Here is a 26,150-nt window from a genome sequence, read left to right on the forward strand (position 1 = left end):
CAGCAGTGTTTATCAGTGTGAGCTCAGTTTATTTTTGAGGTTATGTCAAACTTGTGCTGAAAAATGAGTTAAATGTCTTCACACAAGTGTTTGAACAATCCATCTGCCATTAGACTAGTCCCACTTGGAGATAACATGCCGATTTCATGCCTGCCACTTATATATTGGAGAATGTGGTGGCAGAGAGTGCTGAAAGTGACGCTTCTGAAGATGAAACTGAAGTCTGCACACCTGGATACATTGAGTCCAGGTGTGCAGCATAAATCAATGATCTGGTAAGCAATTTAAATTTACCAGACTATCTGCAGAACTCCTTGGCTCTAAAGAGAAAAATAGGCATGTATTAGCTTCAGATCTGTCGTTGAGAACTTCTTAGGGAACAAGAAGGATCCAGACTAAAAGAATATAGTTGAAAATATGTTGGCAAACAAACTTCAAGAAGCTGGGCTGCCACGAGTGTCAAGGTACATTTTTTACACTCCCACATCAAATACTTCCCAGAAAATCTAAGAAGTGTTAGTGAAGAAAAAAAAGGGTGAGAGGTTTCACCAGGACATTAAAGACATGGAGATGAGGTACTGGGGGAAGTGGACTGTCAACTTGATGGTTGACTATTGCTGGATGCTGAAGAGGAGCTGTAAAGTAGAAGGATCTGCAAGGAAATCAAAGAAACGAAAATTTGAATTATCGTAGAGATTAGTCAAAAAAGAGAGGCAAATGTTTAGTGGACTTTTTTTACCACACTGCCCTTTTTAATAATGTTTTCACGTGCATTTAAATATAAAAGTCTGGTAAAAGCAACATTTTGTTATAATTTCAATGTACAAATTATGCCAAAATTAATAAAAGTTTGTGAAAAAAAATTCTCTCATGGTTTTTGTAGAACCTGGCTTGATTGAAACAAACGGAAGTCATTTTTGAATTCAACATTAGAAAATGATTCAGAAACCTCTTCTGAGAAAAAAAATTCACTGATTTTTTTTTCTGAGAAAACATCAGTGAATTTTTTGCAGAGTAGTGTAATTAGTGACAAAGAGCTTCAGAAAGTTTTTACTCCTCTGATTCCTAGCATTAGGTTGACTTAAAGCATTTCCTGAACACAAAACAATTGTTTCAGCTTTCACAATACATTATTGCTTGTAAACAACATTAATGTAGTAATTTCCAGTTATATGAAGTTGGGGACATCTGTCTTTGCCTCCTTTGATATGTTTTTGCAGTGTTACCAAAAGGTTAATCTGTAATTTATTTAACTCTTTCGGCAGTTAGGTTGCCACTCTTGCAGTGAATTTTCATAGCAGTAACCTGTGCGGACTGAGTTTTTTTAATGGAATTTTGAATTTTTTTTTTTAAATGAAAACCATATACATAATGCCTTAGAACATTAATGCATCTTATATTAATGCTCAAAACTAGAGTAAAATTATTGTTGAAAATCAAATCAGAATTTTAAAAAACGATTATAAAACAAATTATGAAAGAAATTATGTAAGAGAAATCAATTCATACAAAATAGTAAAAAATAAATAAATAAAAATAAAACTAATGTTTATATAGCCAGAATTCTTCAGTTCTGTCTTTTGTAACTCCAAATCTGACAACTATTGCACCTGTTGATTTGTAGCTCCACATCAACATGTGCAATCTTCTCTGATTTTCAAAGCTATTTTGATGCTGTGCCATCTATTATAAACTGTCTACAATTAGTTGGAAACATATTTAACAGATACTAACAAAATTTCAAGATAATTTATGCAAATGGAACAACATAGGTCTAATCTACATATGTATGCATTTCTGAGAAGGTTTCAATAGACCACCTGCTATCAGATGAGGGATAAGTAAGTCCTGAAACAGGTGTCCAGCCATGTCCCATCATTTTAAATTAATAACAGATTAACCTTTTGGCATTACCATTTGCTTGGAAGTAACCGAATGCCAGGAACATTGCATTGTGAAAGAAAAGATGTTTTGCTTTCACAATGCAGTGCTCCTTGGAAATATCCTTATCATCTACATAAAATGTTAAAAGAATATTTAAAGAAATATAGTTAATTTTTTAAACTAACAATATATTTGTAAATGAAATTGTTATATCATGGATTTTTTTGTTTTCCACAGCCACAAAGATTGGCTCATAATTTAATTCTCTTCTGCCAAGGATTAGGATTAAGTAAGTATTCTCTCTCTCTCTCTCTCTCTCTCTCTCTCTCTCTCTCTCAATATGAAAAGCTAGTTTCCTGAGAACATTCTGTCAGACACTCATAACAGATGTCACCGGCAGAAATGGGATAATAATAGTATTTGCCATATAGTACAAGAAAGCCACATGCTTTTGCTGTACTGCCAAAAAAAAAAAAAAAAAAAAAAAACAAGTACATAAGAAAATACAAATTATATGCTTCCATCCTCATACAGGTAATTATCCAGTTACCTGTATGAGGCGGGAACCTTTGATTGACCTTTGAATATGTTGAAACTGTCAGCCTCAGCTACCTGCGAGGGCAACTTGTTCAATTCGCTGGCTAAAAGAAAGGCTTCCTACAATCTACTCTAAACCTCAACCCCTGTAATTTGAATTAAGTCCTCTAGTTCTGGAATTCTTTATAACAGTGAAAATTCCACCTTGATTCATTTCACTAATCCCTCTCTGAACCTTATAAACCCCAATCAGGTCACCTCTGATGCACCTGGTTGCCAATCTCTGTAGTCTACATAATTGGAGTCTTTCCTTGTACAGTCATCCTTTTGCCGATCTCACCATTCGTGTTACTTGTCTTTGGATGCTTTCAAAAAGTTCAATGGCTTTTTTCAAATGAAGTCTCCATACTTGAACACAGTACTCCAAATGTGGTCTTGCAATTGCCTTATATAGTGAGATTATGACCTTCCTATCTCTACAGGATAATATTCAATAAATCATCGATAGGACACCATGGGCTTCCTAGCTGCCTGTTTACACTGTTCAGGAAACTTCATATCTGCCTGTATTGTAACACCCAGATCCCTTTCTTCCTATACTACTGTTTTTAACTCAACTGCACCAACTGTATAATTTATTTTGGGATTGCTCTTCCCCAAATGTAAAGACCTTGCATTTTGCTGCATTAAAACTCTCTCTCAATATGAAAGGTTAGTGTCCTGAGAACATCCTGTCAGACACTCATAAGAGATGTCATCTGGCAGAAATGGGATGCATCAGAATATAACCCATTGCAATTAGAGAGACCAGATTAATAAATGAGTGTGGTCCTTCTCAATGAAATCAGCATAATCAAGAAGGGTTTGCTTGTTTAAGTAGTAGTTAAAATGCTACAAGTCTGAAGTTTGGTTATCTTTTCAGATAACAGTAGCATTAGTAGTGGAATATGATGCAAGAAAGCAAGTTTATACATCAGCTGAAAAAAAACAGCAGTGTGTGTACCCCCTGTATCACGAAAGGTGTTTCATTTTATGTAAAAATATCCTTGGCTTGAACAAGGTTAAAGGATTTTAGGAATGAAAAGAATCCGAACATGCTTAACATATTAAAGCATCTATTTATTTATTTTTTTTTTTTTTTCAAAAGTTTCATCAATTTGAGGTTGCAATACATCTTTAATAGGTAAGTTACTTTCAATGGGGTTGTGATTGCTAAAATATGCTAAAATATACACTAAAATATGTGATTGCTAGGATGTAGAGCTGCTGGAACGAATACAGAGAAGGGCAACGAGATTAGTGAATGGAACAAAGGGGTACTCTTACGAAGAAAGGCTTAAGTTTTGTAAATTACAGTATCTGGAGACTAGGCACCAGCGAGGTGATCTGATAGAGGTGTATAAAGCCTTGAATGGTCTGAGCATGCTCAATGGAAACTTCATATCTGATGGGATTCTTCCTCTTACTCAGAATAATCACCTGAGAGGCATAAATTCAAATTGAGGAAAGGCAGATGTAGGACAGAAGTGCGGAAATTTGCCTTTAGCCAGCGGGTAGTTAGTTGGTGGAGCAGACTTCCATCCCTTGTCGTGGAAGTTGATAGCCTAAATAAATTTAATGCTCAGCTGGACAGGTATTTCGAACGAACAGAGCGGTGAAGTGCAGTTGGTTTTTTTTTTTTTTTTTTTTTTTGGCTGATGCTGCATAAGCTTGCTTTCTTGCATCATATGCCTCTACTAATGCTAATATGATATGTACAATCGATAGTGTAAAGAGTCTAAATGGCTTTGAAACACAGCATCAATTATATTTCCACGATTAGTAGTTGATACAGATCCTAGAAGTATTTAACATTAGTCCAAATTTATTTTCTAAGAAATTAGTCAACAGTTTGGATTGAGTGTCTGTAAAATTAATGTTGAAATCTCCACTAAGTAACATTGGTAATTTGGACACATTGTTTGTGAGAAAATTGTAGCAGTGCAGCTCCTTCAGTCATGTAAGGAAGTAAACCGAAATAGATAAATTCAGTGATGTGTTCCATCTTTTGGTTAGGCGAAATGTAAACGACTACCGATTTTCTCTCTTCGTAAACTGCTACACCGCCAGCTTGTTGATCTACTTGTTTGAATTGAACAACACAATAGAAGTTAGGTATGCTTGCTACTTCGTTGTTATTTAGCCATGTTTCAGAAAGTAGAAGTAAATTGGATTGATGGGTGACTGCATCAGAGAGATCGTAACTGTGAGCACGTAAACTTTGGCAATTGCACCAACTGTATTGCAAACGATGATTAGACTATTTTACATTGTGTCCAGTAATAAGTTGAATTAGGAATCTATTTCAAAAACACTAAATTGTTTTTCAATGCAGTTATTGACTTGGATTTGTTCTTTGGTGAGCTTAATGCCTTTTCAACATATTTAATAGCAACTGTTAAGAAATCTCGAGTTCTTAATCTCATTATTTTCATGGCCATATAAAGTAGTGATATCTTGCCGCTCCATGCCGATCTGAATGACGAAGTTCACTCTATGCCGTCATAAACGGTGTAATTTTTAAATTATCTGTAAACTTTCAATACTGACTAATGTAAATGCTAGGAAAGGGCAATTCTTTGGCATGTTTGTCAAAAAGGAAACTTCGTGGAACATTTCGTTCACCAGGAGCTATTTGTGAATATTTATCATCACTCCACAAAAGAATTTGTTGTTGAGCGACTAAACTTAATTCAGTAGGTAGCTTCACTCATTTCATCACTTGTAGGAGCACCATCATGTTTCATGTCTTCATCGAAGAATGTTTCATCAATCTCGATGTCATATAGGTGATACAAAGGAGTCGTACGCAGATACTTTAACCAAACCCTTATTTCTCGTTTACAAACCAAGCCCATTAAATAACTCGATTTGTTAATTTTCTTACATTTGATATGAACATTAACGCAATAATCATCATATATACTCCGAGGCAAATGATTGACCATCAAATCAACATTTACAGGAACATTTATAACTTGGCCCAGTATTCCATATTGGCCGAAACCATGTCTTAGTCTTCTAATTTGCATGGTGTACAAGAAAAAATGAGCTGCTCTATCACTAAATCCATTCGAGGCAGATGAGGTAGAATAGCAGGATAAACAAAACCATTGCTCTTTGAAAACATCGGAATTGCATCATTTTTGAGAGATTGTCAACAAGTATTACGTAGTAATTACGTCATAGTCATTACGTCTGCAGATGGAAATTCTAAGAGAAGTAATGGATAACTTCCTAGAGTTCACAATTTTACATCATTTGCATACCATAATCAATCACAGATATCACAAACAGCTCCAAGTGTATTTTTCAGAAATTGTCATTCATGTTCTTTACAGAAATTACGATCATGTTCAATGTTCTTGTAAATGATTTCATGCTCGACTACTGTTGAAACTTACGGAGTCTCTACAACAGGCAGTTGAGCTGAAATATGATTTTGTTTCTTATTGAATGATGCAGTCGAAGCTGGTTGTTGCAGTATACTCTGTCTAGCTGGTTCAGGAATCAATTGAAAATCATTGGGTAATTCATTTGAACTCAAATCTTCTGGATCAAAATCTACAGGAAGTTCTTGAATACAATTTCATAATGTTGCTTCTTGATGAGAAGTCAATGTAGCAGGTTGAGGTTGATCAAAATCTTGAGAAGCCGATTTTATTAAACTCTGCATTTTTTTTTTTGTTCTCTATGTTTTTGAACTCGTTCTTTTGTTGACATGGGACGTTTCTTCAGTGGCTTTGAAGCTTTTATCCTTGCATAATACGCTCGATTTCGCTCAGCTGGAGTATGGTTAGCTTAAATTAGCCATCTTTGAAATGCTCTTATAGGCTGGTAAATGAAATTACATTTGGTATTTTTGCAATTCAATAGTTTGTGGAAATCCATTTATAGAATAGTATGAAGTCATAAACAAAAACTAGTGCAAGAAGTGATTGTTGTGATTGTTCACAGATACGTTGCATTGTTGCATTCTTAAATCAAAACCATTTAATTGAACAGCTATTAAAATCGAACAGCTAGAACCAAAGTTATGAAAGATGTAATGTTTTATGCTCATGCCCACTACTTAATCTACCAAATCAAAGTTAATGTCATTTAGCATCACTTCATAGTATGAACGATGTAACATTTTATGCTCATGCTTGCTACTCACTATACCGAATCAACGTTAGTGACTGAGTTAGTGTCATTTGCATAATTTCCATCCAAAATTTTTGTTACCAATTGGCTTTGCTTCAGTCCGAAAATGTAGTAGGTTCCACCAAAGATGTTTTCACATTAAAAAAAAAAAAAACTTCCCATTTCACCTATCCATTTGCTCTAAACGTTTGTCCGGTTATTCTTTGAATTTATTTAAGCTATCAACTCCACAATGACAGATGGAAGTTTGTTGAAGCAATCAACCACTCGCTAGATAAAGGCAAATTTCCACACATCTATTCTACAACTGTCGTTCCTCAGTTTGAATTTATACCCCTTCAGGTGTGTAATCTGAGCAGTTGGAAGAATCCCATCAGTATTGAGGTTGTTCACACCATTCAAGGGCTTATACACCTCAATCAGATTAACTCATAGGTGCCTAGTCTCCAGACACTGCAGTTTGAAGAACTTCAGCCTTTCTTGGTAAGAGCACCCCTTTGTTCCCTCACCAATCTCGTTGTCCTTCTCTGTACTCATTCCAGCAACTCTACATCCTTCCTAAAATGAGGCCTCCAGACCAGGTTAGACAATGTGTGCAGCATTACATTTTATCTTAATTTAATTGATTTTATTTTTCTGTGATTAATACGAGTGAAAAGCAAATAACTAATGATTATTATGAGTGAAAAGTAAATAACTAATTATCTTGTTCCCAATTAATTACTAATTAACTAATAACATATAAAAGTAAATTCTTTTCACTTCATTGCATATACCTTGCAATATAGTATTCACTCAACTTTTTGTTGTACTTACTAGGAGGAAGTAAATGAAGTTGAGTGAATACTGAACTTCACTTACTTCCTCCTAGATTTTTAACAATGTTATAAATAATTCCAGGGGTTCACATCTGGTGAGTATGGGCTTGGCACACCCAAGGTCCTGAACTGGATATCATCATTCTTCTTTTTCTTGATGATTCCCTTCTACTTGTCTATGCTTTTTGACAGGAGAGACTGCTTCTACTACGTGGATGAGATACACTTAAATAGAAAGGGTGCAAGAATATTTGCTGATGCTATTGAGGCAGTGTTAGATGGGTTGGAAAACTGTTAGGTTGGGGGGATACACAGACTAAAAGGTTATCAGTGGCTGCAGGCAGAGGCAAAAGTGATTCTTGCACTGCTTCTATTAGAATGAGCAGCAGACTGGAAAGCAAGGTAATGGAGATTTCCAGGACTGCTGGGAGTCATAGTGGAACAAGTAAATACATGGGCTGTGTTAGGGTGGCTAGGAGCAGGAACAGGTGCATGTATACTTGCATGTGCACCAATGCTAGGAGTATAGTTAATAAATTTGATGAGCTTGAAGTGCTAGTCACGACATCAAAGGCAGATGTTGGGATATGAGATGTGGTGTCATGCAGATATAGGCAGTGCAGAGTTGGAAGATGGGGAGTACAATGTGTATAGGAAGGATAGACAGGATAGGAAGGGAGGAAGGTTATGCTGCTAGTTAAGAAACACACAAAATCTAAGGAAGTGCATCCAATTGATGTTGGTGGACAATGTAGTGTTGAGTCTGTTTAGTGTGAAATAAGCACTGGGAAATGAAAAATGAGAGTAGGTGTGTGTGTTATAGGCCTAATGAATCTGATGAGTGTAATGAGCATTTGTGTAGAGAAATAGAGTGGGCCATTAAATCAGAATGTCTTATAATGGGAGATTTTAACTTGCAAGATATTGACTGGAACTTGTGGGTTGGTGACTCGCACACTAGCAAGACTTTTGTGGATTTATTGGATGACTGTTTTCTACAACAACATGTTCGAGAGGCATCCAGAGGGAGTAATACTCTTGATCTGATTATCAGTAGTAATTCTTCTTGCATTAAGAATCTGCAGATAAAGGAACCACTGGGCGAGAGTGATCACAATGTATTGATGTGGGAATTATTTAAAGATGTAACTACCATCAAGGATAAAGGGAAGGGCTTTTGCTTTCGTAAAGGTGACTACAGAGGTCTCAGACAGTTTTTAAATTCTGTACAGTGGGATCAACTGATGATGTTACCAACAGTGAATTCTAAATTGGAAACCTTCAGGGACTTAATCTTGGAGGCTACTAGGCTTTTCGTACCAACTGAGAAATACTGTTCAAGGTTCAGGCCTAAATGGATGTCAGATAAATTAATGAGGCTCGTGACAGAGAAGAAAAATGCATGGGATTCATATAAATTACCAGGCGACACAGAAGCCCATGGCAGGTATAAACTAGTCTGTAATCAAGTCACAAAGGAGGTTAGGCAGGCGAAGGCAGATTATGAGAAATCTTTGGCAAAGGATGCAAAGAAAAACAGCAAGGAGTTCTTTACTTATGTAAACGCTGGAAGGAAGGGGATGAATCAGATCGGTCCACTTAACATAGATGGTTCGACTATTGATGATCGTGCTCAGGTAGCTGATAAACTGAATGAGTATTTTGCATCTACACTCACCCATGAGGAGTTATTGAAAGAGGGGAGTGGCAGAAGTTTATCAAATGCTAACAGGGAGCTAAGTGATTTTTTAATAACTGAAAGCAAAGTGGAGAAGAAATTGTTGAAGTTAAACATAAGGAAGGCACCTGGGGTGGATGGGATCTATCCAGTTATATTAAAGAAGGCAGCAAAGGAAGTAAGCAATCCCTTAAGCCATAATTATGAGAGCTTTCTTGGACTCTGGGAGGTCCTCATGTACTGGAGGTGTGGAAATGTATCATCAATTCAGAAAGGAGGTTCAAAAGGTGTCACAAGTAACTACAGACCTGTTAGTTTAACTTGTATTCCGAGGTAAATAATGGAATCACTTGTTAAAGAAGCATTTCAGCATCATCTAGACAAGACTGCAATAATAGTTAAGACACAGCATGGGTTTGTCAAAGGGAGGTCTTGTCTGACCAATTTGATTGCTTACTATGATGTGGTCACAAAGGAATTGAATGCCAAAAATAATTTTTATATCATATACTTGGATTTCAAGAAAGCTTTTGATACTGTTGCACATGAAAGACTGCTGTACAAATTGTAGAGGTATGGCATCAAGGGTAAGCTGCTACAATGGATGAACGGATGGTTGAGTGGGAGACAACAGAGAGTGGTAATCAATGGACACTGCTCTTTGTGGACAAATGTTATTAGTGGAGTTTCCCAGGGTTCGGTGTTGGGCCCATTGTTGTTTTGTATATTTATCAATGATATTGATGAAGGTATATCAGGTTTAATGTCCAAGTTTGCAGATGATACAAAGGTTGGCAGGGTTGCAGATGATACAAAGGTTGGCAGGGTTGTTAACAACAGTAATGACAGTATGCTGCTCCAACTGGATCTAGATAAGTTGGGAAAATGGGCTGAGAAATGGCAATTGGAGTTTAACATTGACAAATGCAAAGTACTGCATATGGATAGCAATAACCGAAGAGAAACGTACTAACAGGGTGGTGTTACACTCAGGGAAGTGGGAAGTAAAAAAGACCTGGGGGTAATTGTGCAGCCAAATATGAAGTTCGCTGAGCAGTGCAAATGGGCTGCCAGGTCAGTTCATGGAGTCTGATCAATGATATATAGGAATTTTGCTAGCAGGGACAGACAGGGAGGTGATAATCCTGTTATACAAGGCAATGGTCAGGCCACACCTAGAGTACTGTGTACAGGTCTGGAGGTCTCATTTTAGGAAGAATGTAGAATTGCCAGAACGAGTACAAAGAAGGGCAACAAGATTGGTTAGGGGGAACAAAGGGGTGCTCTTACCAAGAAAGGCTTAAGTTGTGCGAATTGCAGTGCTTGGAGAGTAGGCACCTGTGAGGTGATCTGATTGAGGTGTATAAAGCCTTGAATGGGTTGAGCAAGCTGAATGCTGATGGGATTCTTTGTCTTGCTCAGACTAAGAACCTGAGGGGGCACAGTTTCAATTTGAGGAAAGATAGTTGTAGAATAGATGTACGGAAATTTGCCTTTAGCCAGCGGGTAGTTGATTGGTGGAACAGGCTTCCATCTTTTGTTGTGGAAGCTAATAGCCTAAATAAATTTAAGGCTGAGCTGGAGAGGCATTTGGAACGAATGGAGGGATGAAATGGGAGGGGGTTTTTTTTTGGCTGATGCTGCATAAGCTTGCTTTCTTGCATCGTGTGCCTCTACTAATTCTACTTCTCTCTTTCTCTCTCTCGGGGTATTTGAGAATTTTTTTTTTTTTTTTTTTTTTAAGCATAAGCCCCAGGCTTCCTCGCACCATACAGCTAATAATAATATAACACATTTTCACATTTCTGCTGTAATTCAATACAGTAATAATGTAATATTAATACATGTCAAGTAGTAATAAAAAGCTCTCATGTATGTGGTTGAACCAAGAGTACTCTCATCATTAGCCATTTTTCCCATTCATTTATTTTTTCCCAGTCAGCACATGGCAACAAACATAATATCCAGTGCTTCTGCTAAAATATATAGCATATGGTTAGTTATGTGATAAGTGTGAAACAAAATTATAATAATAATTGCCAAATTTCGATTTGTCCAATTTTAATGAAATTTGGTGTAGCTTGATAAATTTCTAAAAGAACTATGAATAAAATTTCATTAAAATCCATATGCTGGGAGTTGAATTGTTAGATGTGGATGAACAGATGGCATTGTGAAGACAATAGTTGCTTGGATTATTGCAGATAAGATTTCAGTGAAGAACAGAGCACACCTAAGAATGGAAGAAAATAAATGGGAAATTTTCTACTGTACATTCACATGATTAATTTTAAGGCTGTTTAATTAAGACCATTTAGTCTTAATTCTTGAAATTTTATTGCTTATGCTAATGGTGTTCTATATTTCCCTCCTTCTCTCTCTCTCTCTCTCTCTACCCCCCCCCCCTTTTTGCTCATTCATTTGATTAATTATGATTTACTGCATGCAAAGTAGTTTTTGAGGCTGCCTAGATCAATGGTTCTCAGTCTGGAATGTATATTCCATACCAGTAGATTTTTTGCCTTGGACTAGTAAAATAATTGTATCTTTAAAAAAAAAAAAAATTTAATATTTATTAAACTGAGGATTTAGAGTTATAGACTAGATTTTTGGAAGTTTTCCTTTATCCAGCAAGTTGTTTATCACTTCAGTGAGTGCCTCCACGGATGTTTGAAACTGGCAGCATAAAGAAATTCAAAAACTGCTCAATCATTGTCTATGGAAGAGGGGAAATACACAGACCTCATTTTATTTTCCATTGCAGCAAAAGCCTACTAATGTGAAACGAAATTCTACAATCAACAAAATAAAATAAATCAGTAGTAATTTTACATGAAGTAATTTTTTTCATTACTTGAAATGTCCTGGCTTAACTTGCCAATACACCATAAAAAATCAAATCAAATGAAGTCAAACTAAACGTCTAAGCTATCTTACCAGGAGGACACCCCTCTCTCCACACTCCAATGTCCGCTACCATATACGATATATTGCTTGGTGCTCTATTGTAATTGGCATTGGAGAATGAGGATGGACTGCCAATATGGAATTAAGCCCACTGGATTAGATGACTTAATAAGCTGAAAACTTCTCACTATACAATACAAAGCAATCAAGATTCATACCATCCAGTACATTTCCCAGGTCAACAAGTTCCCTGTTGTGCTTCTCAGGGAGCTATGGCATACCAAATATGCTTTTGGGAGAACCACAAAGATAAATACATTCAGTGTTTCAGCAAAGAAGTAAAATTAGGAGGAAAACTCTGTGAGTATGAGAATAACAGAAATGAAGAGTGCAATAAACAAAAATCGAAAATTACTTTATTCTCAAAGTAAGATATAGTAGAGGTAAGAAATAGTAGTAATAGCTTTTAGATCCAATTTTGGAGACAGTTTAATTTAATTGGCTGGGATGGATTGTCCAGTGGCAGACATTGAAGAATGCGGGGAAAATTCATGATTAAAAATTAGGCAATGAATTTTCTCAGCACATACTGCCCAGTTGAAGGTTTAAAAAAAAAAAAAAAAAAAAAGTTCTTTAATATCTTCTATTTCATTTAAAAGAGCAATGGAAATTTATTACAAAGAAAGAATAGTATTGGTTGAGATTTAAATAGCAGGGTAGTAAATGACTTACATTTATAGAGATGTTTTAGAAAATTTGAAGAGAAAAGTAAACATAATAATTATAAAAGGCTACTAGAGTTTTTAGGTAATTATTTTTTCAGCCCAACAACAAATTCTAATCTGTTCAAGCCATTATAGCTTGAAGAAATTACTTCTTGTTGTGTGCTATGCCATCTGTTACATAATTTTTAACCTGTGAGGAACAGCAGCTACTGCACACCTTAAACATCTATAGATAGAACACTACACTGCATGGCACCTTATCTTTTATATCCAGTGTGCTTCCTGTATGTGACAGAATGTCCCTTTAACTCTCTCATTCAGAAAAGAGAAACACATAACTGACTAATTGACGATATTATTATAGAAAAAGGATCTTAAACAACTAATTGAAGATACAAAGGCATATAAAGGATATGAGATTGGAATTGGCCATCCTCTTGTATTGATCAAATTAAAAATTAATAATTGCTGTCAAAAGAGATGAAAATCAAAAAGTCTCAGACTTGGCAACAACCATTAAATAAAGAAACCTTCCTGCTCAAAAGTTAAATTGTTTTAGATGAAGAATGGCTAAAACTTAACAGAACTTTTATATAAGTTGCAAGAGGCATATGGTTTGGAAGGAAGAATTCAGAATGCCATAACTGACCTGAGAAGTCAGAGGCATTTATGGAAAATAAAAATATAATAGTAAATTTTTGGTAAATAAAATTAATGAATTCTTATTGGAATATAAAGAAAAGTGAATGAGGACTAAGGTATGTATAAAAGAGGATGAATAAAAATCTTGAGATGATTTGGGAAAGATGTGGAAAACAGTATGGAGTAGGAAGGCAGAAAAAGTTTGCCACTTAATGAAACATTTTGGAGCTGGGAGAAAACTATATACTGTACATGGTAATCAAAAATGAAAAGGATGAAGTTTAAACAAAAGAGAGAGAGAGAGAGAGAATATATTAGAAGTATGGAGTTAAATACTTTAATTTGTTAAACAGAGGAGCTGATGACATTGAAAAAGGGAAATTATGGATATTATTGCCTCTTATTGAGTTTTAAAAAAATAGTGGAATATATAAAGTATGGAAATGCATGCTTGAAATGGCCTGAAACTGAAAGAGGGAGAAATACTGTCATGGTGGCTATAACACATTATCTCCAGTGATTGTTTTAAGGAGGACTAGAAATTACAGCAAAGCATTAAATGAAAATAAAAAATCTTACTCAACGTAAAAAAAAAAGCAAGAAGGTTAAGATGGGTGAAAGTATCTTAGAGTAGAGGTTGCTGAGTGTAACCTTGGGAAAGAATAGATTTAGGCTAAATAGGAGATACCAGAATCAAATTTTTTCACTAAGACAAATTATAGAGAAGTCATGGGAAACATATTTAGAATTTGTTCTTGAAAAGTACTTAGAAATCAGCACATTTTAGAAAAATATGGTATCGAGGAAAATTGTTAAAAGTGGGATAAAATGTATAGGAGGCAGTACTGTGAATTAGTGAGTTTTATTTTGCAGTATTGTTTGAAGAAATTAAAATTATGCTGAAAAATAATAAAATGATCTTCCTTTCTTTTTGTTATGCAACTCTTTCTAATCTGTATTGAAATTTTCAATGACACATTGTAATAAAGTTTTCATCAATCAAATTCTTGTGACTCTTCTCTTTTGATTCAACAATATTTTGATTCAAAGGGCAACCACAAAAAACTCTTTCATTTGAATATCTCCACCATTCCATGTGACATCAAGGAAATCTTAGAGTAAATTGCATGAAATATCATTGCATACTCCAAAGGTTACAGTATATTGTTGCACAGTTGCAACATTAGAATCATAGGACCAGATATTTATGAGAAGAAGCATCAGACAAAATTATTGCAGCAGATTCATTTATTGCAGATATTTTCACAAAATAAGTTATGAAGACTAATACCAGAGCAGAATAATGTTTATTTTCAAGAAAATGGCGCAACAATTCAAGCTTCCAGTTCCACCTGCTAAGTCTTATACGTTTCCCAATCATGTTGTTTTAAGATTTGGCAACATTCCATTTTTTTTTTTATGAAAACCCCAAACACAAGAGGTATTAGAACCTATAGTACTTAGTACTGTGCTTGGGTTGGATGTTCAGAAGACGAGAGAAAATATTTGTTGACATCAGACTTGAACTTCTGTAGACTGTAATTTTCAAGAAAGACATATGAAGGAAGGTTGTTCCAGAAAACGGCAGTTGAATGAATAAACGAGGAAGATGAAAAGTTCGTTCTGTGGGTTTGAAGTTGGACAGTAAATGGATGTTGGCTGCTGGTGGCATGTGTTTGGACTGTTTTGAAAGAGAGAGAGCAGAAATTATAGACGCCAATTCAAAAGAACAGTGCCCATGGAAGTATCTGTAGAAAAGGCATGCAGCAGAAACAGTATGTCTATGAGACAGTGAGTGGAGAGACTCTGTTAGAGATGAATCATTAATTAACCTAACTGCCCTCTTCTGAATGGAATCAAGAAGCTTGGGAGAGGTTTTGGGGGCACCACCACAGATGTGGGAACAATATTCCATGGCAGGGTGGAATTGCGATTTATACAGAGTGAGTAGCTGTTTGGAAAAAAATTAACGCTGAGAGCGAAAGAGAAAACCAAGTTTTTTTAGATGCAGAGGAAGCAACATTTGTATTGTGCTTGTGCCAAGAGAGATTAGAAGTCAGGGTAATCCCCAAAATAGATATATCATCTAGCCTAGAAATTGGAGTTTCACCAAAGATAAGCATAGCAGCAGAAGAATCCTTTTTTGAGAGATATAAGACAAGACTGAGTTTTAGAAGGATTGATATCAACTAAGTTGTATTTTCCCCACTGGAGAATTACCTGGAGATCGGCATTTAAGGAATCGGTAACGGATATTCGAGAAGTTGAAGCTGATCGAGCAGGGAAAGGTTTCTCAAAATGGAAAGTGGAATGCAAAGTGCTATCATCGGCAAAACTATGGATAGGATTTCCAGTCAATGGAAGAAGGTCATTAATATACAAGAGGAAAAGAGTGGGGGAAAGAACTGAACCTTGGGGGACACCAGCATTAGTGGAGAAGTTAGAAGACAGAGAGCCATCTACCATCACCCTCAGTGAGCAAACAGAGAGAAAACTGCATAACCATTACAAGAACCTGTTGGCAAACTATAAGATGGAAACTTGTTTAGAAGACCTTTATGCTAAACACAATTGAAAGCCTTTGAGATGTCAAGAGCAATTACTTGTGTTTCACTGAAGTTTTCCATTGAATTTTTCCATAAATAGGTAACATAAGCCAGAATATCACCAGTGGATTGACACTGGTGGAATCCATACTGGTGATGGTTCATCAGATGGAAGATTTCTAGGTGGTTTAAGAGTTGGCAGTTAATTGATTTCTTCATTACTTTAAAAAGAGTAGAAGTAATTGTAATTGGACGATAATTAGATGGGAGGAATTTGTCACCCTTTTTAGGAACTGGCTGGATATGAGCAAATTTCAAAGCAGAAGGAAAAACACCTTTGGAAGAAGAAAATGAAAAAAGGTGACAAAGAACAGGACTAAGTTCAGGAGCACAGGTTTTGAGAATAAGTGAAGAAATACCATCAGGACCTGGAGCTTTCTTAGCACCAAGATTCGTCAAAATCCTTCTGACATCCTTTTAACTGAAAACCACAGGAAGCATTGAATGGAGCATGTTGGAAATAATGGGAGGTGTTTTACCAAGATCATTAATGCGTGAGTTGAAAGAAAAATGGGATGCTAGCAGGTCAGCTTTATCCTTGGCTGAAGTGACAACAAAACCGTCTGGTTTGGACAGAGGTGGGAGCAGAGGTGAGCAAAAGTTACAGCCAATAGCTTTGGCAAGAGACCAGAATGCTGGCTACCATTAGGGTAAGAAGCAAGTTTTCTACTCTTAGCCTGTTCAAACTCTAGTTTGGACTGATTAATAACTGCTTTACAATTGTTGCGAGCTTCAGTGTAGGCAGAAAATGAAACTGAAGAATTAAAAACAAGCCAATTATGATATGCACCATTCTTCTCTTGAACAGCCTTAGCACATTTATTGGAAAACCAAGGTTTAGATAAAGGATGAGATTTTAAAGTGGAGTGTGGGATAAAGGATTCCATTCCTCCGTAGCCAGGTGGGCAGGAGTGGCAGTGCGTAGCACACACTTCTTGATTAGACCGGGGTTCGAGCCCGTGACCACCAAATACGGAGGATGCGGAAAGGTCAGGGAATGACCACCGCATATCCTCCGAGCAATATCGCCTTAGTTGCTAATGCTCCTAAAAACCAAATAACATCTGAGCAAACGTTGACATCAGAAGTTTTGAAACAGTAATCCGACCAAGGAAAAGAAGAAAAGAAATCTTGCAGGTCATCCCATTTGGCATTCTTGTAATGCCAAACAACACAACGTTCGGAATAGCCATGAGATAAAGGCTGCACTGGAGAAGGGACAATCACCAAGTTGTGATCTGAAGTGCCTAAAGGACCTCTCACTTCAATTGTGTACTTAGAAGGGTTGTTTGTGAGAAAACGATCTAGCGTGTTGGCTGTATGATTAGGATTGTCCGGTATTCTTGTAGGTAAATGAACAATCTGTGCAAGATCATTAGTAATTGCAAAAGCTTCAACATCTCAACCAGCTGGGTCAGTGTGACTAGAAAACGGAAGCCAGCTGGAGTTTTGAACATTAAAATCACCAAGGAAAATTACCTCGCTGTTAGGAACGTTGGACTGGAGAAAGTCAAATTGCAAAGAGAGGAAGTCAAAGAGCTCCAAGTGATTAGTGGAGTTGGGAGAACGGTAGAGACAACAGATGAATTTAACACAATGAGGTAGAGATTTTAAGCCAGAGAAGATCAAAGAGAGTAATTTCCAAATTGCCAAGTCTCTGACATGGAATATCAGAATGGACATATGCATAAGTACCGCCTTTGAGTCGAAAGGAATCATACAGCGAATAATTTGGGCATCTGAGATGTGAGCAGTAGTTGAATCAACCAATAACTGAGATTCTGTCAGAAAAAGTACATGGGGTTTGGCAGACTGCAAGTTGAAATGGGCATCGTTCAGATTAGAATTGAGACCACGTATATTTGTGAAATGAATTAGGAACTGCTTGGGAGGTTTAGATCTTTTTGCAGATAAGCTTGCTCTATTAGTTTGACAATTCATGGTGTATTCAATAGTAAGAAAAAAAGTGGGTGGGACACGCTGTATGAAGTAATGAAATTTTTGGATACGGCGTACACATGGTAAGAATATACACAGATCCTTGACATAACGTGGCCTTCGCAATGCCCCCCCCCCCCTGCATACACACTACTCGGACTCCCTCCAGTCACTATCTGGCAGAGTACAGGTAGAAAGATTATACACTAGCTGATCCGGAAGCCTCCTAGAGAGTTACCAATAGGTTTGGTCTGGTGTACTAACTAGCGGCTGGCCTGCGAACACCATTTTATAGCTGAACCCTCGAAATGTAAGGAATATTGGATCTCGCCATGATGTTCATCATAACCTCAAAAGTCATCAGTCATACTGCATAATGGAAGAGATTGGGAAGGGTTGTCTGGAACTTAGCTCTAGAGACTAAACATGCGTTCATCACTTCAAGCGTCCAATAAGCAAAGTGGTGGTATTGCTCCGGTTGATGAGAGTCATTTACCACCTAGTACTACCTGGTAACATAGAGGGGCGGCATTCCTCCATGTGGTGTAGGCGCCACACCTCGACCCCTGCTTATGTCAAGTACATGGAGGTTATACCCAGGATTACTAACAGTCCCACCATCTTGAATACAAGCAGAGGATTTGGCTGTCACAGTCCGTCCGGACTTCGCCGAAATTGGGTGCACTTTATTTGAGTGTCACCCGAATATCAGTTCCATCAGCGTTTTAGACTCCCAGGTAGGAAGTACAGCTTGTCTGGCATAGCTGAGAGAATGTCTGTGACAACCTCAAGGACTCAATGACTGATGACATTTGAGGTTATGATGGACATCATGGCGAGATCCAATCTTCCTTACATTTTGAGGATGCAGCTCTAAAATGGTGTTTGCAGGCCGGCTGCTGGTTAGTACACTTTACTGAACCTATTGGTAACTCTTTAGGAGGCTTCCAGATCAGCTAGTCTATAATCTTGCTACATCTACTCTACCAGATAGTGACTGGAGGAAGTCTGAATAGTGTGTGTGCGGGGGGGAGGGCATTGTCTGTCGAGGCCATGTTATGTCAAGGATCTGGGTATATTCTTACCACATGTACACCATACCAAAAATTTCATTACTTCATACAGCATGTCCTCCCCACTTTTTCTTACTATTGAATACACCATGAATTGTCAAACTAATAACCTTATCTGCAAAAAGATCTAAACCTCCCAAACACTTCCTAGTTCATTTCACAAATATACGTGGTCTCAATTGTAATCTCAACGATGTCAATTTCCACTTGCATTCTGCCAAACCGCATGTACTTTTTCTGACAGAATCTCAGTTATTGGTTGATTCAACTACTGCTCATTTCAGTTGCCCAAATTATTCGCTGTATGATTCCTTTCGCCTCAAAGGTGGTACTTGTGCATATGTCTGTTCCGATATTCCATGTCAGAGACTTGGTAACATGCAATCTCCTCTTTTCGGCTTGGTACACCCAGGTTCCTGAGCTGTATATCGTCATTCTTCTCTCTCTCTCTGTCTCTCTCTCTCTCTCTCTCAGGTTAACTCGAGATTTTTTTTATTTGGCTGGTGCAGCATAAGCCTGAGGCTTCCTTGAACCATATAGCAAATAATAATAATGATAAATTAATCTGTCGTCTCTACCATTCTCTCAACTAAGTAGTAGATGACTTTCATCAACTGGTGAAATACCACCACTTTGCTTATTGGAGGCTTGAAGTGGTGAAACCCATGTTTAGTCTCTAGAGCTAAGTTTCCGGCATCCCCCCCCCATACTTCTCCTTTAACCCATGTATGGTACTAAGTACTATAGGTTCTGATACCTTTCGTGTTTGGGGTTTTCATAAAAAAAAAAAAAAAACTCCACTAATCACTTGGAGCTCTTCGACTTCCTCTCTTTGTAACTTGATTTTCTCCAATCCAACTTTCCTAACAGTGAGGTAATTTTCCTTGGTGATTTTAACGTTCACAACTCCAGCTGGCTTTTGATTAGACTGGGGTTCAAGCCCGTGACCACCAAATATGGAGGATGCGGAAAGGTCAGGGAATGACCACCGCATATCCCCGGAGCAATATGGCCTTAGTTGCTAATGCTCCTAAAAACCAAATAACAAACAAACAAACAAACCAGCTGGCTTCCATTTTCTAGTCACACCGACCGAGCTGGTTCAGATGCTGAGGCTTTTCTAATTACTAATCACTTTACAGAGATTGTTTATTTACCTACAAGAATACTGGACAATCCTAACCATGCAGCCAATACGCTTGATCTTTTTCTTACACAAAACCCTTCTAAGTACAGGGTCGAAGTGAATGGTCCTTTAGGCACCTCAGATCACAACTTGGTGATTATCTCTTCTATACTGGAGCATTTATCTCATGGCTATTCCCAACCTTGTGTTGTTTGGCATTACAAGAATGCAAAATGGGTTGACCTGCGAGATTTCTTTTCCTTGGTCAAACTACTGTTTCAAAACTTCTGATGCCAACATTTGCTCAGATCGTGTCAGTGAAATTATTCTTGTAAGAATGGAATCCTTTATCCCACACTCTGCATTAAAATCTCGTTCTTTATCTAAACCTTAGTTTTCCAATAAATGTGCTAAGACTGTTGTTGTTGTTTGGTTTTTAGGAGCATTAGCAACTAAGGCCATATTGCTCCGGGAATATGCGGTGGTCATTCCCTGACCTTCTCGCATCCTCCGTATTTGGTGGTCACGGGCTCGAACCCCGGTCTAATCAAGAAGTGTGTGCTATGCACTGCTGCTCCTGCCCATCTGGCTACGGAGGCGTGACTAAGACTGTTCAGAAGAATAATGTTGCATATTGTAATTGGCTTGTTTCCAATTCTTCAGTTTCATTTTCTGAAACATAAAAAAAAAAAAAAAAAAAAAAAGAAAAAAAAAAAAAGAAATGGAACACAACCATTTAAGAAGATAAATATGAATTAATAAAATAGTCGATGAAAGTGTCTAAAATATTATTGTCAATAAATGGTTATTAAACTCTGAAACATTAGTTAAATTTAACAATTTTTAAAGAGGATTGAAATGACAATAATCTTGTGAAGTGGTAAATGAAGTATTATTATTTTTTTTTTTCGTGGTGGTTCAGCAAGGGACATGAAAATTTAGGAAATGAAAGGAGGTCAGAGAAACTACTTTGTAAGAAGTTTGTACAAAAAGCAAAGACCAGCAGCACATGTTTAACTATTCTTCATAATAATCTTAACCAAAGCAAATCTCGCCATCTGGTTTTTGCTTGATGGCAAATCCCGCCATCAAGCATTTGTTTTGATAACCGTGTGTTGGATTTTTTCGAGAGACATTGTATGCTGCCTTTATTCAGATAAAGGCAGCATGCAATTCAGATAATACAATAGAAGCTGCCTTTATTCAGATAAAGGCAGCTTCAATTGGAATACGCAGCCGCCTAGAAAGCAAGGTGCTGGGGATTTCCAGGACTGCTTGGAGTTATCATGGAACAAGTAAATACATAAGTTGTGCTAAGATAATTAAGAGTAAGAATATGTGTGCGTATACTTGCATGTACAGCAATGCTAAGGGTATAGTAAATAAATTTGATGAATTTGAGGTGCTGGTGAAGACATCAAAGGCTGATATTTTTCGAATATCAGAGACTTGGTGTTACACACAGATAAGGAATGCAGAATTAGAATTTTGGGAGTACAATGTTTGCAGAAAGGACAGGAGGAGGGGGTCATGCTGTTAGTTAAGAATGGATGGACAGTGCAATGTTGAGTCAGTTTGGTGTGACATTAGCACTGGGAAAGCAAAATTGAGAGTAGGGTGTGTGTTATAGGCCTAATGACTCTGATGAATAAAATGAACAACTATACAGAGAAATAGAGTGGGCCAGTAAATCAGATTGTCTTATAATGGGTGATTTTAACTTCCCAGATATTGACTGGAACTTGTGGATTGGTCACTCTAACACTAGCATTGGATGATTTATTGGATGATTGTTTTCTACAGCAGCATGTTCAAGAGACAACTAGAGGGAGTAATACTCTTGATTTGATTATCAGCAGTGAATCTTCATGCATTACGGATCTGCAGATAAAGGAACCACTAGGTGGCAGTGTCCACGGTGTGCTGATGTTGGAATTACTTAAAGATGTAACTACCATCAGGGGTAAAGAGATTTTTGCTTTCTGCTGAGAAGGATTTTTGCTTTCGTAAAAGTGACTACAGTGGTCTCAGACAGCTTTTAAATTCTATACAGTGGGATCAACTGCTGGTATTACCAACTGCAAATTCTAAATGGGAAGCATTCAAGGAGGTGCCTCCATAGCCAAGTGGGCAGGAGCAGCAGTGCGTAGCACACGCTTCTTGATTAGACCAGGGTGGGTTCGAACCCGTGACTACAAAATACGGGGATGCGGAAAAGTTAGGGAATGACCACCGCATATCTCGGAGGAAATGGCCTTAGTTGCTAATGCTCCTAAAAACCAAATAACAAACAAACAAACAGCATTCAAGGAAGTAATCTTGGAACCTACTAGGCTTTTTGTCCCTTCTTCTTCTTCTTTAATGCTGCCGAATGGCGTTTGTGACTTCGTTTTGATATTGTTCTCTGTCTAGCGCTGCGTGTAGAATTTGTGCTGTTGTCATGTGAAGCCAGGTGTTGATGTTATCTAGCCATGCCATTTTCGGTTTGCCTGGGCGTTTCTTGCCTTCGATCTTTCCCTCCAGGATGAGTGGTAGTAGGTTATATTTTTGTTGGTTCCTAGCAATGTGACCTAGGTATTTGCATTTCCTGCTGATGATGGTTTTGAGCAGGTCCCGTTCCGTGTGCATGTCCTGCAGGACCTTTACGTTGGTTATCTTGGCTGTCCACGGGATTTTCAGCATTCTTCGGTAGAGCCACATTTCGAAGGCCTGGAGCTTTTTTGTAGTGGCTGATGTTAGAGTCCAGGTTTATACACCGTAGAGCAGTATTGGCCAGATGTAGCATTTCAATGTGCGTAATTTGAGCATGATGTTCAAGCTTCTGTCGGTGAGGAGGGTTTTCCACTTGGTGAATGCCTGCCTGGCTTGTTCAATTCTACTTTTGATTTCGGCCTCGTGATTCAGCTGGTCATCAATGAGTACTCCGAGATACTTGAAGCGGTGTATTTGCTCTAATTTTTCATTGTTTAGTTTGATCATGATTTTGCTTGCAGTCCTGCTGACCTTCATCACCTTTGTTTTCTTTTTGTTGATTCGTAGCCCCCATACTTGGCTTTCTATGTCCACTTCATTCAAGATGGTCTGTAAATCTTGTTCTGAATCCGCTCTTAGTGCTGTGTCATCGGCATATCTTAAGTTATTGATGTAGTGTCCGTTAACTTTTACGCTGATGTTCTTGTCAGCCAGTGTTTGGTCGAAGATCATTTCTGAATAGATGTTAAAAAGAATGGGAGATAATGGGCAGCCTTGCCGAACACCTTTTTTTTATTGGAATTGGGTCTGTCAGGTCGTCATAGCGAAGCCGGGCTGTTTGATTCCAGTAGAGAGTTGTAATAAAGTTGATATTGTTGTTTTCAAGCCCAAGTTTTCTCAGTCGGTCAATTAGACGGTCGTGGTCTACTGAATCGAAGGCTTTCTCGTAATCAATAAAACATATATACACGTCTTTTTGATGTTCATAGCACCTTTGTAGCAATATTTGTAAACAGAAAATTGCTTCTCTGGTGCCTAGTCCCCTGCAGAATCCGAACTGTGTGTTTCCTAGTGCACTTTCGCACTTACATCTTATCCTTTGCTGAATCACCTTGAGGAAGACTTTTAGCACCTGGCTCATTAGACTGATCAGCCTGAAGTCTTCGCATTTCCGGCTGGTAGCCTTTTTTGGTAGGGCCACAAAGATGGATTGGAGCCATTCGGATGGAATGTCGTTGTTGTTGTAGATTTGATTGGACCATTTCGTTAGTTGGATGTTGCTGTAGTCTAGTTGTTTCAGCAGTTAGTTCCACATGAATCTGATCAGGTCCACAGGCCTTGCCTGGCTTTGTTATTCGGATGGCATGTTCCACTTCAGATGTTAATATGTGGAGATTGTCTTCCTGTGTTTGTTGTTGTGTTTCTGCCGGTTTTCTGTTGGTGCCGAAGAGATTGTATATCTTCCATATCTTCCGGGTGTCGAGTTTGGCTTGTTTGCTTAGTATAGGTTGATTGTTGTCTGTATATAAGCTTGGGATAGGAGCCGGTTTGTAGATGTTTCCAGCTTATTTAAGCTTCTTGTGCAGGTTATAGTTGTCATTTTTCTTGATTAGGTCTTCGATTTCTGCACACTGATCTTTCATCCATTTTTCCTTTGCCTTCCGGATTTCCTGTTTGATCTTTTGTTGTATTTCTTTGTATTTTTCCCGGTTGTTGTTGCTTTTGAATGTTCTCCGTTCATCCATTAGGTCTAGTATGTGCTGGGTCATCCACCGTTGTTTCTTTTTCGACGCCTGATGTCCTAGCAGGGTTTCTGCTGTTTCATTGATGCGCTGTTTGAGTGAACGCCCGAATGCTTGCACATCTGTTGTTACTGCTTCGATCGATCTGATTGTAGTGTTGAGATGGAGTGAAGCTGTACTTGTCGCCTGTTGGCGTTGTTCTTCAGTTTCTCCAGGTCGATTCTTTTTTTGTTGTGCTTGTGCGTTTGACTGCTCGTAGTTTGAGACGTAGCATTGCTATTACTGGGTTATGGTCTGATGATATGTCAGCTCCAGGGTAAGTTTTTGCCTTGAGGACACTTGACTTATATCTGATGTTAATTAAGATGTAGTCAATTTGGTTCCTGACGATATTGTTGTCAGAGTCTTGTGGTGAGGTTCAAGTGTATAGTCGTCGATGTGGTAGTTTAAACCAAGTGTTGGCAATGCTAAATTTTTCTTCTTGGCAGAACTGGATGAGTCTGTCGCCTCGTTCATTCCGTGTCCCCAAGCCATGTTCTTCGACAATGTTTTGTAGCTTTCCTTGACCGATTTTGGCATTAAAGTCACCGAGGATAACCGTAATGTCGTGCTTCTTCAGCGACTTTAAAGTGTTGCTTAGCTTGTCGTAGAACAATTCAATTTCTTGATCGTCTTTGTCCGCTGTTGGTGCGTAGACCTGGAGCACATTCAGATTGATCTTGTTGCCTGCTAACTGTAGTAGTGCGATTCATTCCGATATTGGAGTGAAACTGGTGACTTTGTTGGCCAGTTGTTTGTGGACAACAAAAGCGACGCTGTACATCTGCTTGGTGTTCTCTTCTCCTCCGGAACAGAAGACGTGGTGGTCGTTTGATATAAACTTCTTTGTTCCAGGCCATTTGGTTTCACTTAGCCCAAGTATTTTGATGTTAATGCGTTCCATTTCTTGTAAAGCATTGGCTAGTTTTCCTGGTTGTAGTAGGCTTCTAACGTTCCATGTAGCTAGTTTCAGAAAATTCTTCGACGGAAGCTCGGAGATTCTTAGCACACCTGTCCCATTCAAGGGATGCCGAAACTCGGGGCCGTGGTTTATTTTGCTTGTCATTGAAGTTTTCAAGGGAAGGATAATCCAAGTAGTTTCCCGTTGTTTTCTTGGATCACAATTTAGTTGAAAAGGTCGTGTTTGGACCTTTTGAAATGGGTTTCGTCTGACGTCTCCACTGAAACCTCTCCGCCATGGGGAGGCCCTTCTGGGAGCATATAGCTCCCGACGGTATGGCTTTCAGTTTCTGCAACGTACGCAAACTCTCTTGCCAAGTTAAGGCACCGTTTCTCGAGAGAAAAAATCAGATTGGTCCACTTTGTCCCAACTAAGAAATACTCTTCAAGGTTTTTAATGGATGGTAGATGAACTAATGAGCCTCTTGGCAGAGAAGAAAAATGTGTAGTATACATATAAATTATCAGATGACACAGAAGACTATGGTAGATATAAGCTATCTGTAATAAAGCCACAAAGGAAGTTAGTCAAACAAAGGCAGAGTAGGAGAAATTTTTGGCAAAGGATGCAAAGAAAAGCAAGGGGATGAATCAGATTGGTCCACTTGATATTAACAGTTCAATTGTTGGTGAACCTGCTGCGGTAGCTGACAAACTGAATGAGTATTTTGCATCTACATTCACACATGGGTAAATGGACACAAGAAGCTTATTAAACTCTAGCAGGGAGCTAAATGATTTTCTAATAAATGAGAGCAAATCGGAAGAGAAAGTGTTGAAATTGAACATAAAAAAGGCACCTGGGTGAATGGGATCTA

The 26,150-nt window shown here is 37.9% G+C and overlaps 1 protein-coding gene across 3 annotated transcripts in view; it reads left to right on the top strand.

The window, feature by feature from the left end:
* LOC150080956 (uncharacterized protein ZK1073.1-like) overlaps positions 1 to 26,150 on the top strand; it is a 404,766-nt gene that overhangs the window by 365,274 nt on the left and 13,342 nt on the right. For all 3 annotated transcript variants that reach the window (XM_090381331.1, XM_090381332.1, XM_090381333.1), the window contains one exon: positions 2,122 to 2,173. In XM_090381331.1, the coding sequence (XP_090237457.1) occupies positions 2,122 to 2,173 (52 nt within the window). The remainder of the gene's footprint in view (positions 1 to 2,121; positions 2,174 to 26,150) is intronic.

The sequence above is a fragment of the Mastigoproctus giganteus genome, chromosome 9 (genome assembly GCF_048544385.1).
Source record: "Mastigoproctus giganteus isolate SK-2022 chromosome 9, ASM4854438v1, whole genome shotgun sequence".
Taxonomy (NCBI): Eukaryota; Metazoa; Arthropoda; class Arachnida; order Uropygi; family Thelyphonidae; genus Mastigoproctus; species Mastigoproctus giganteus.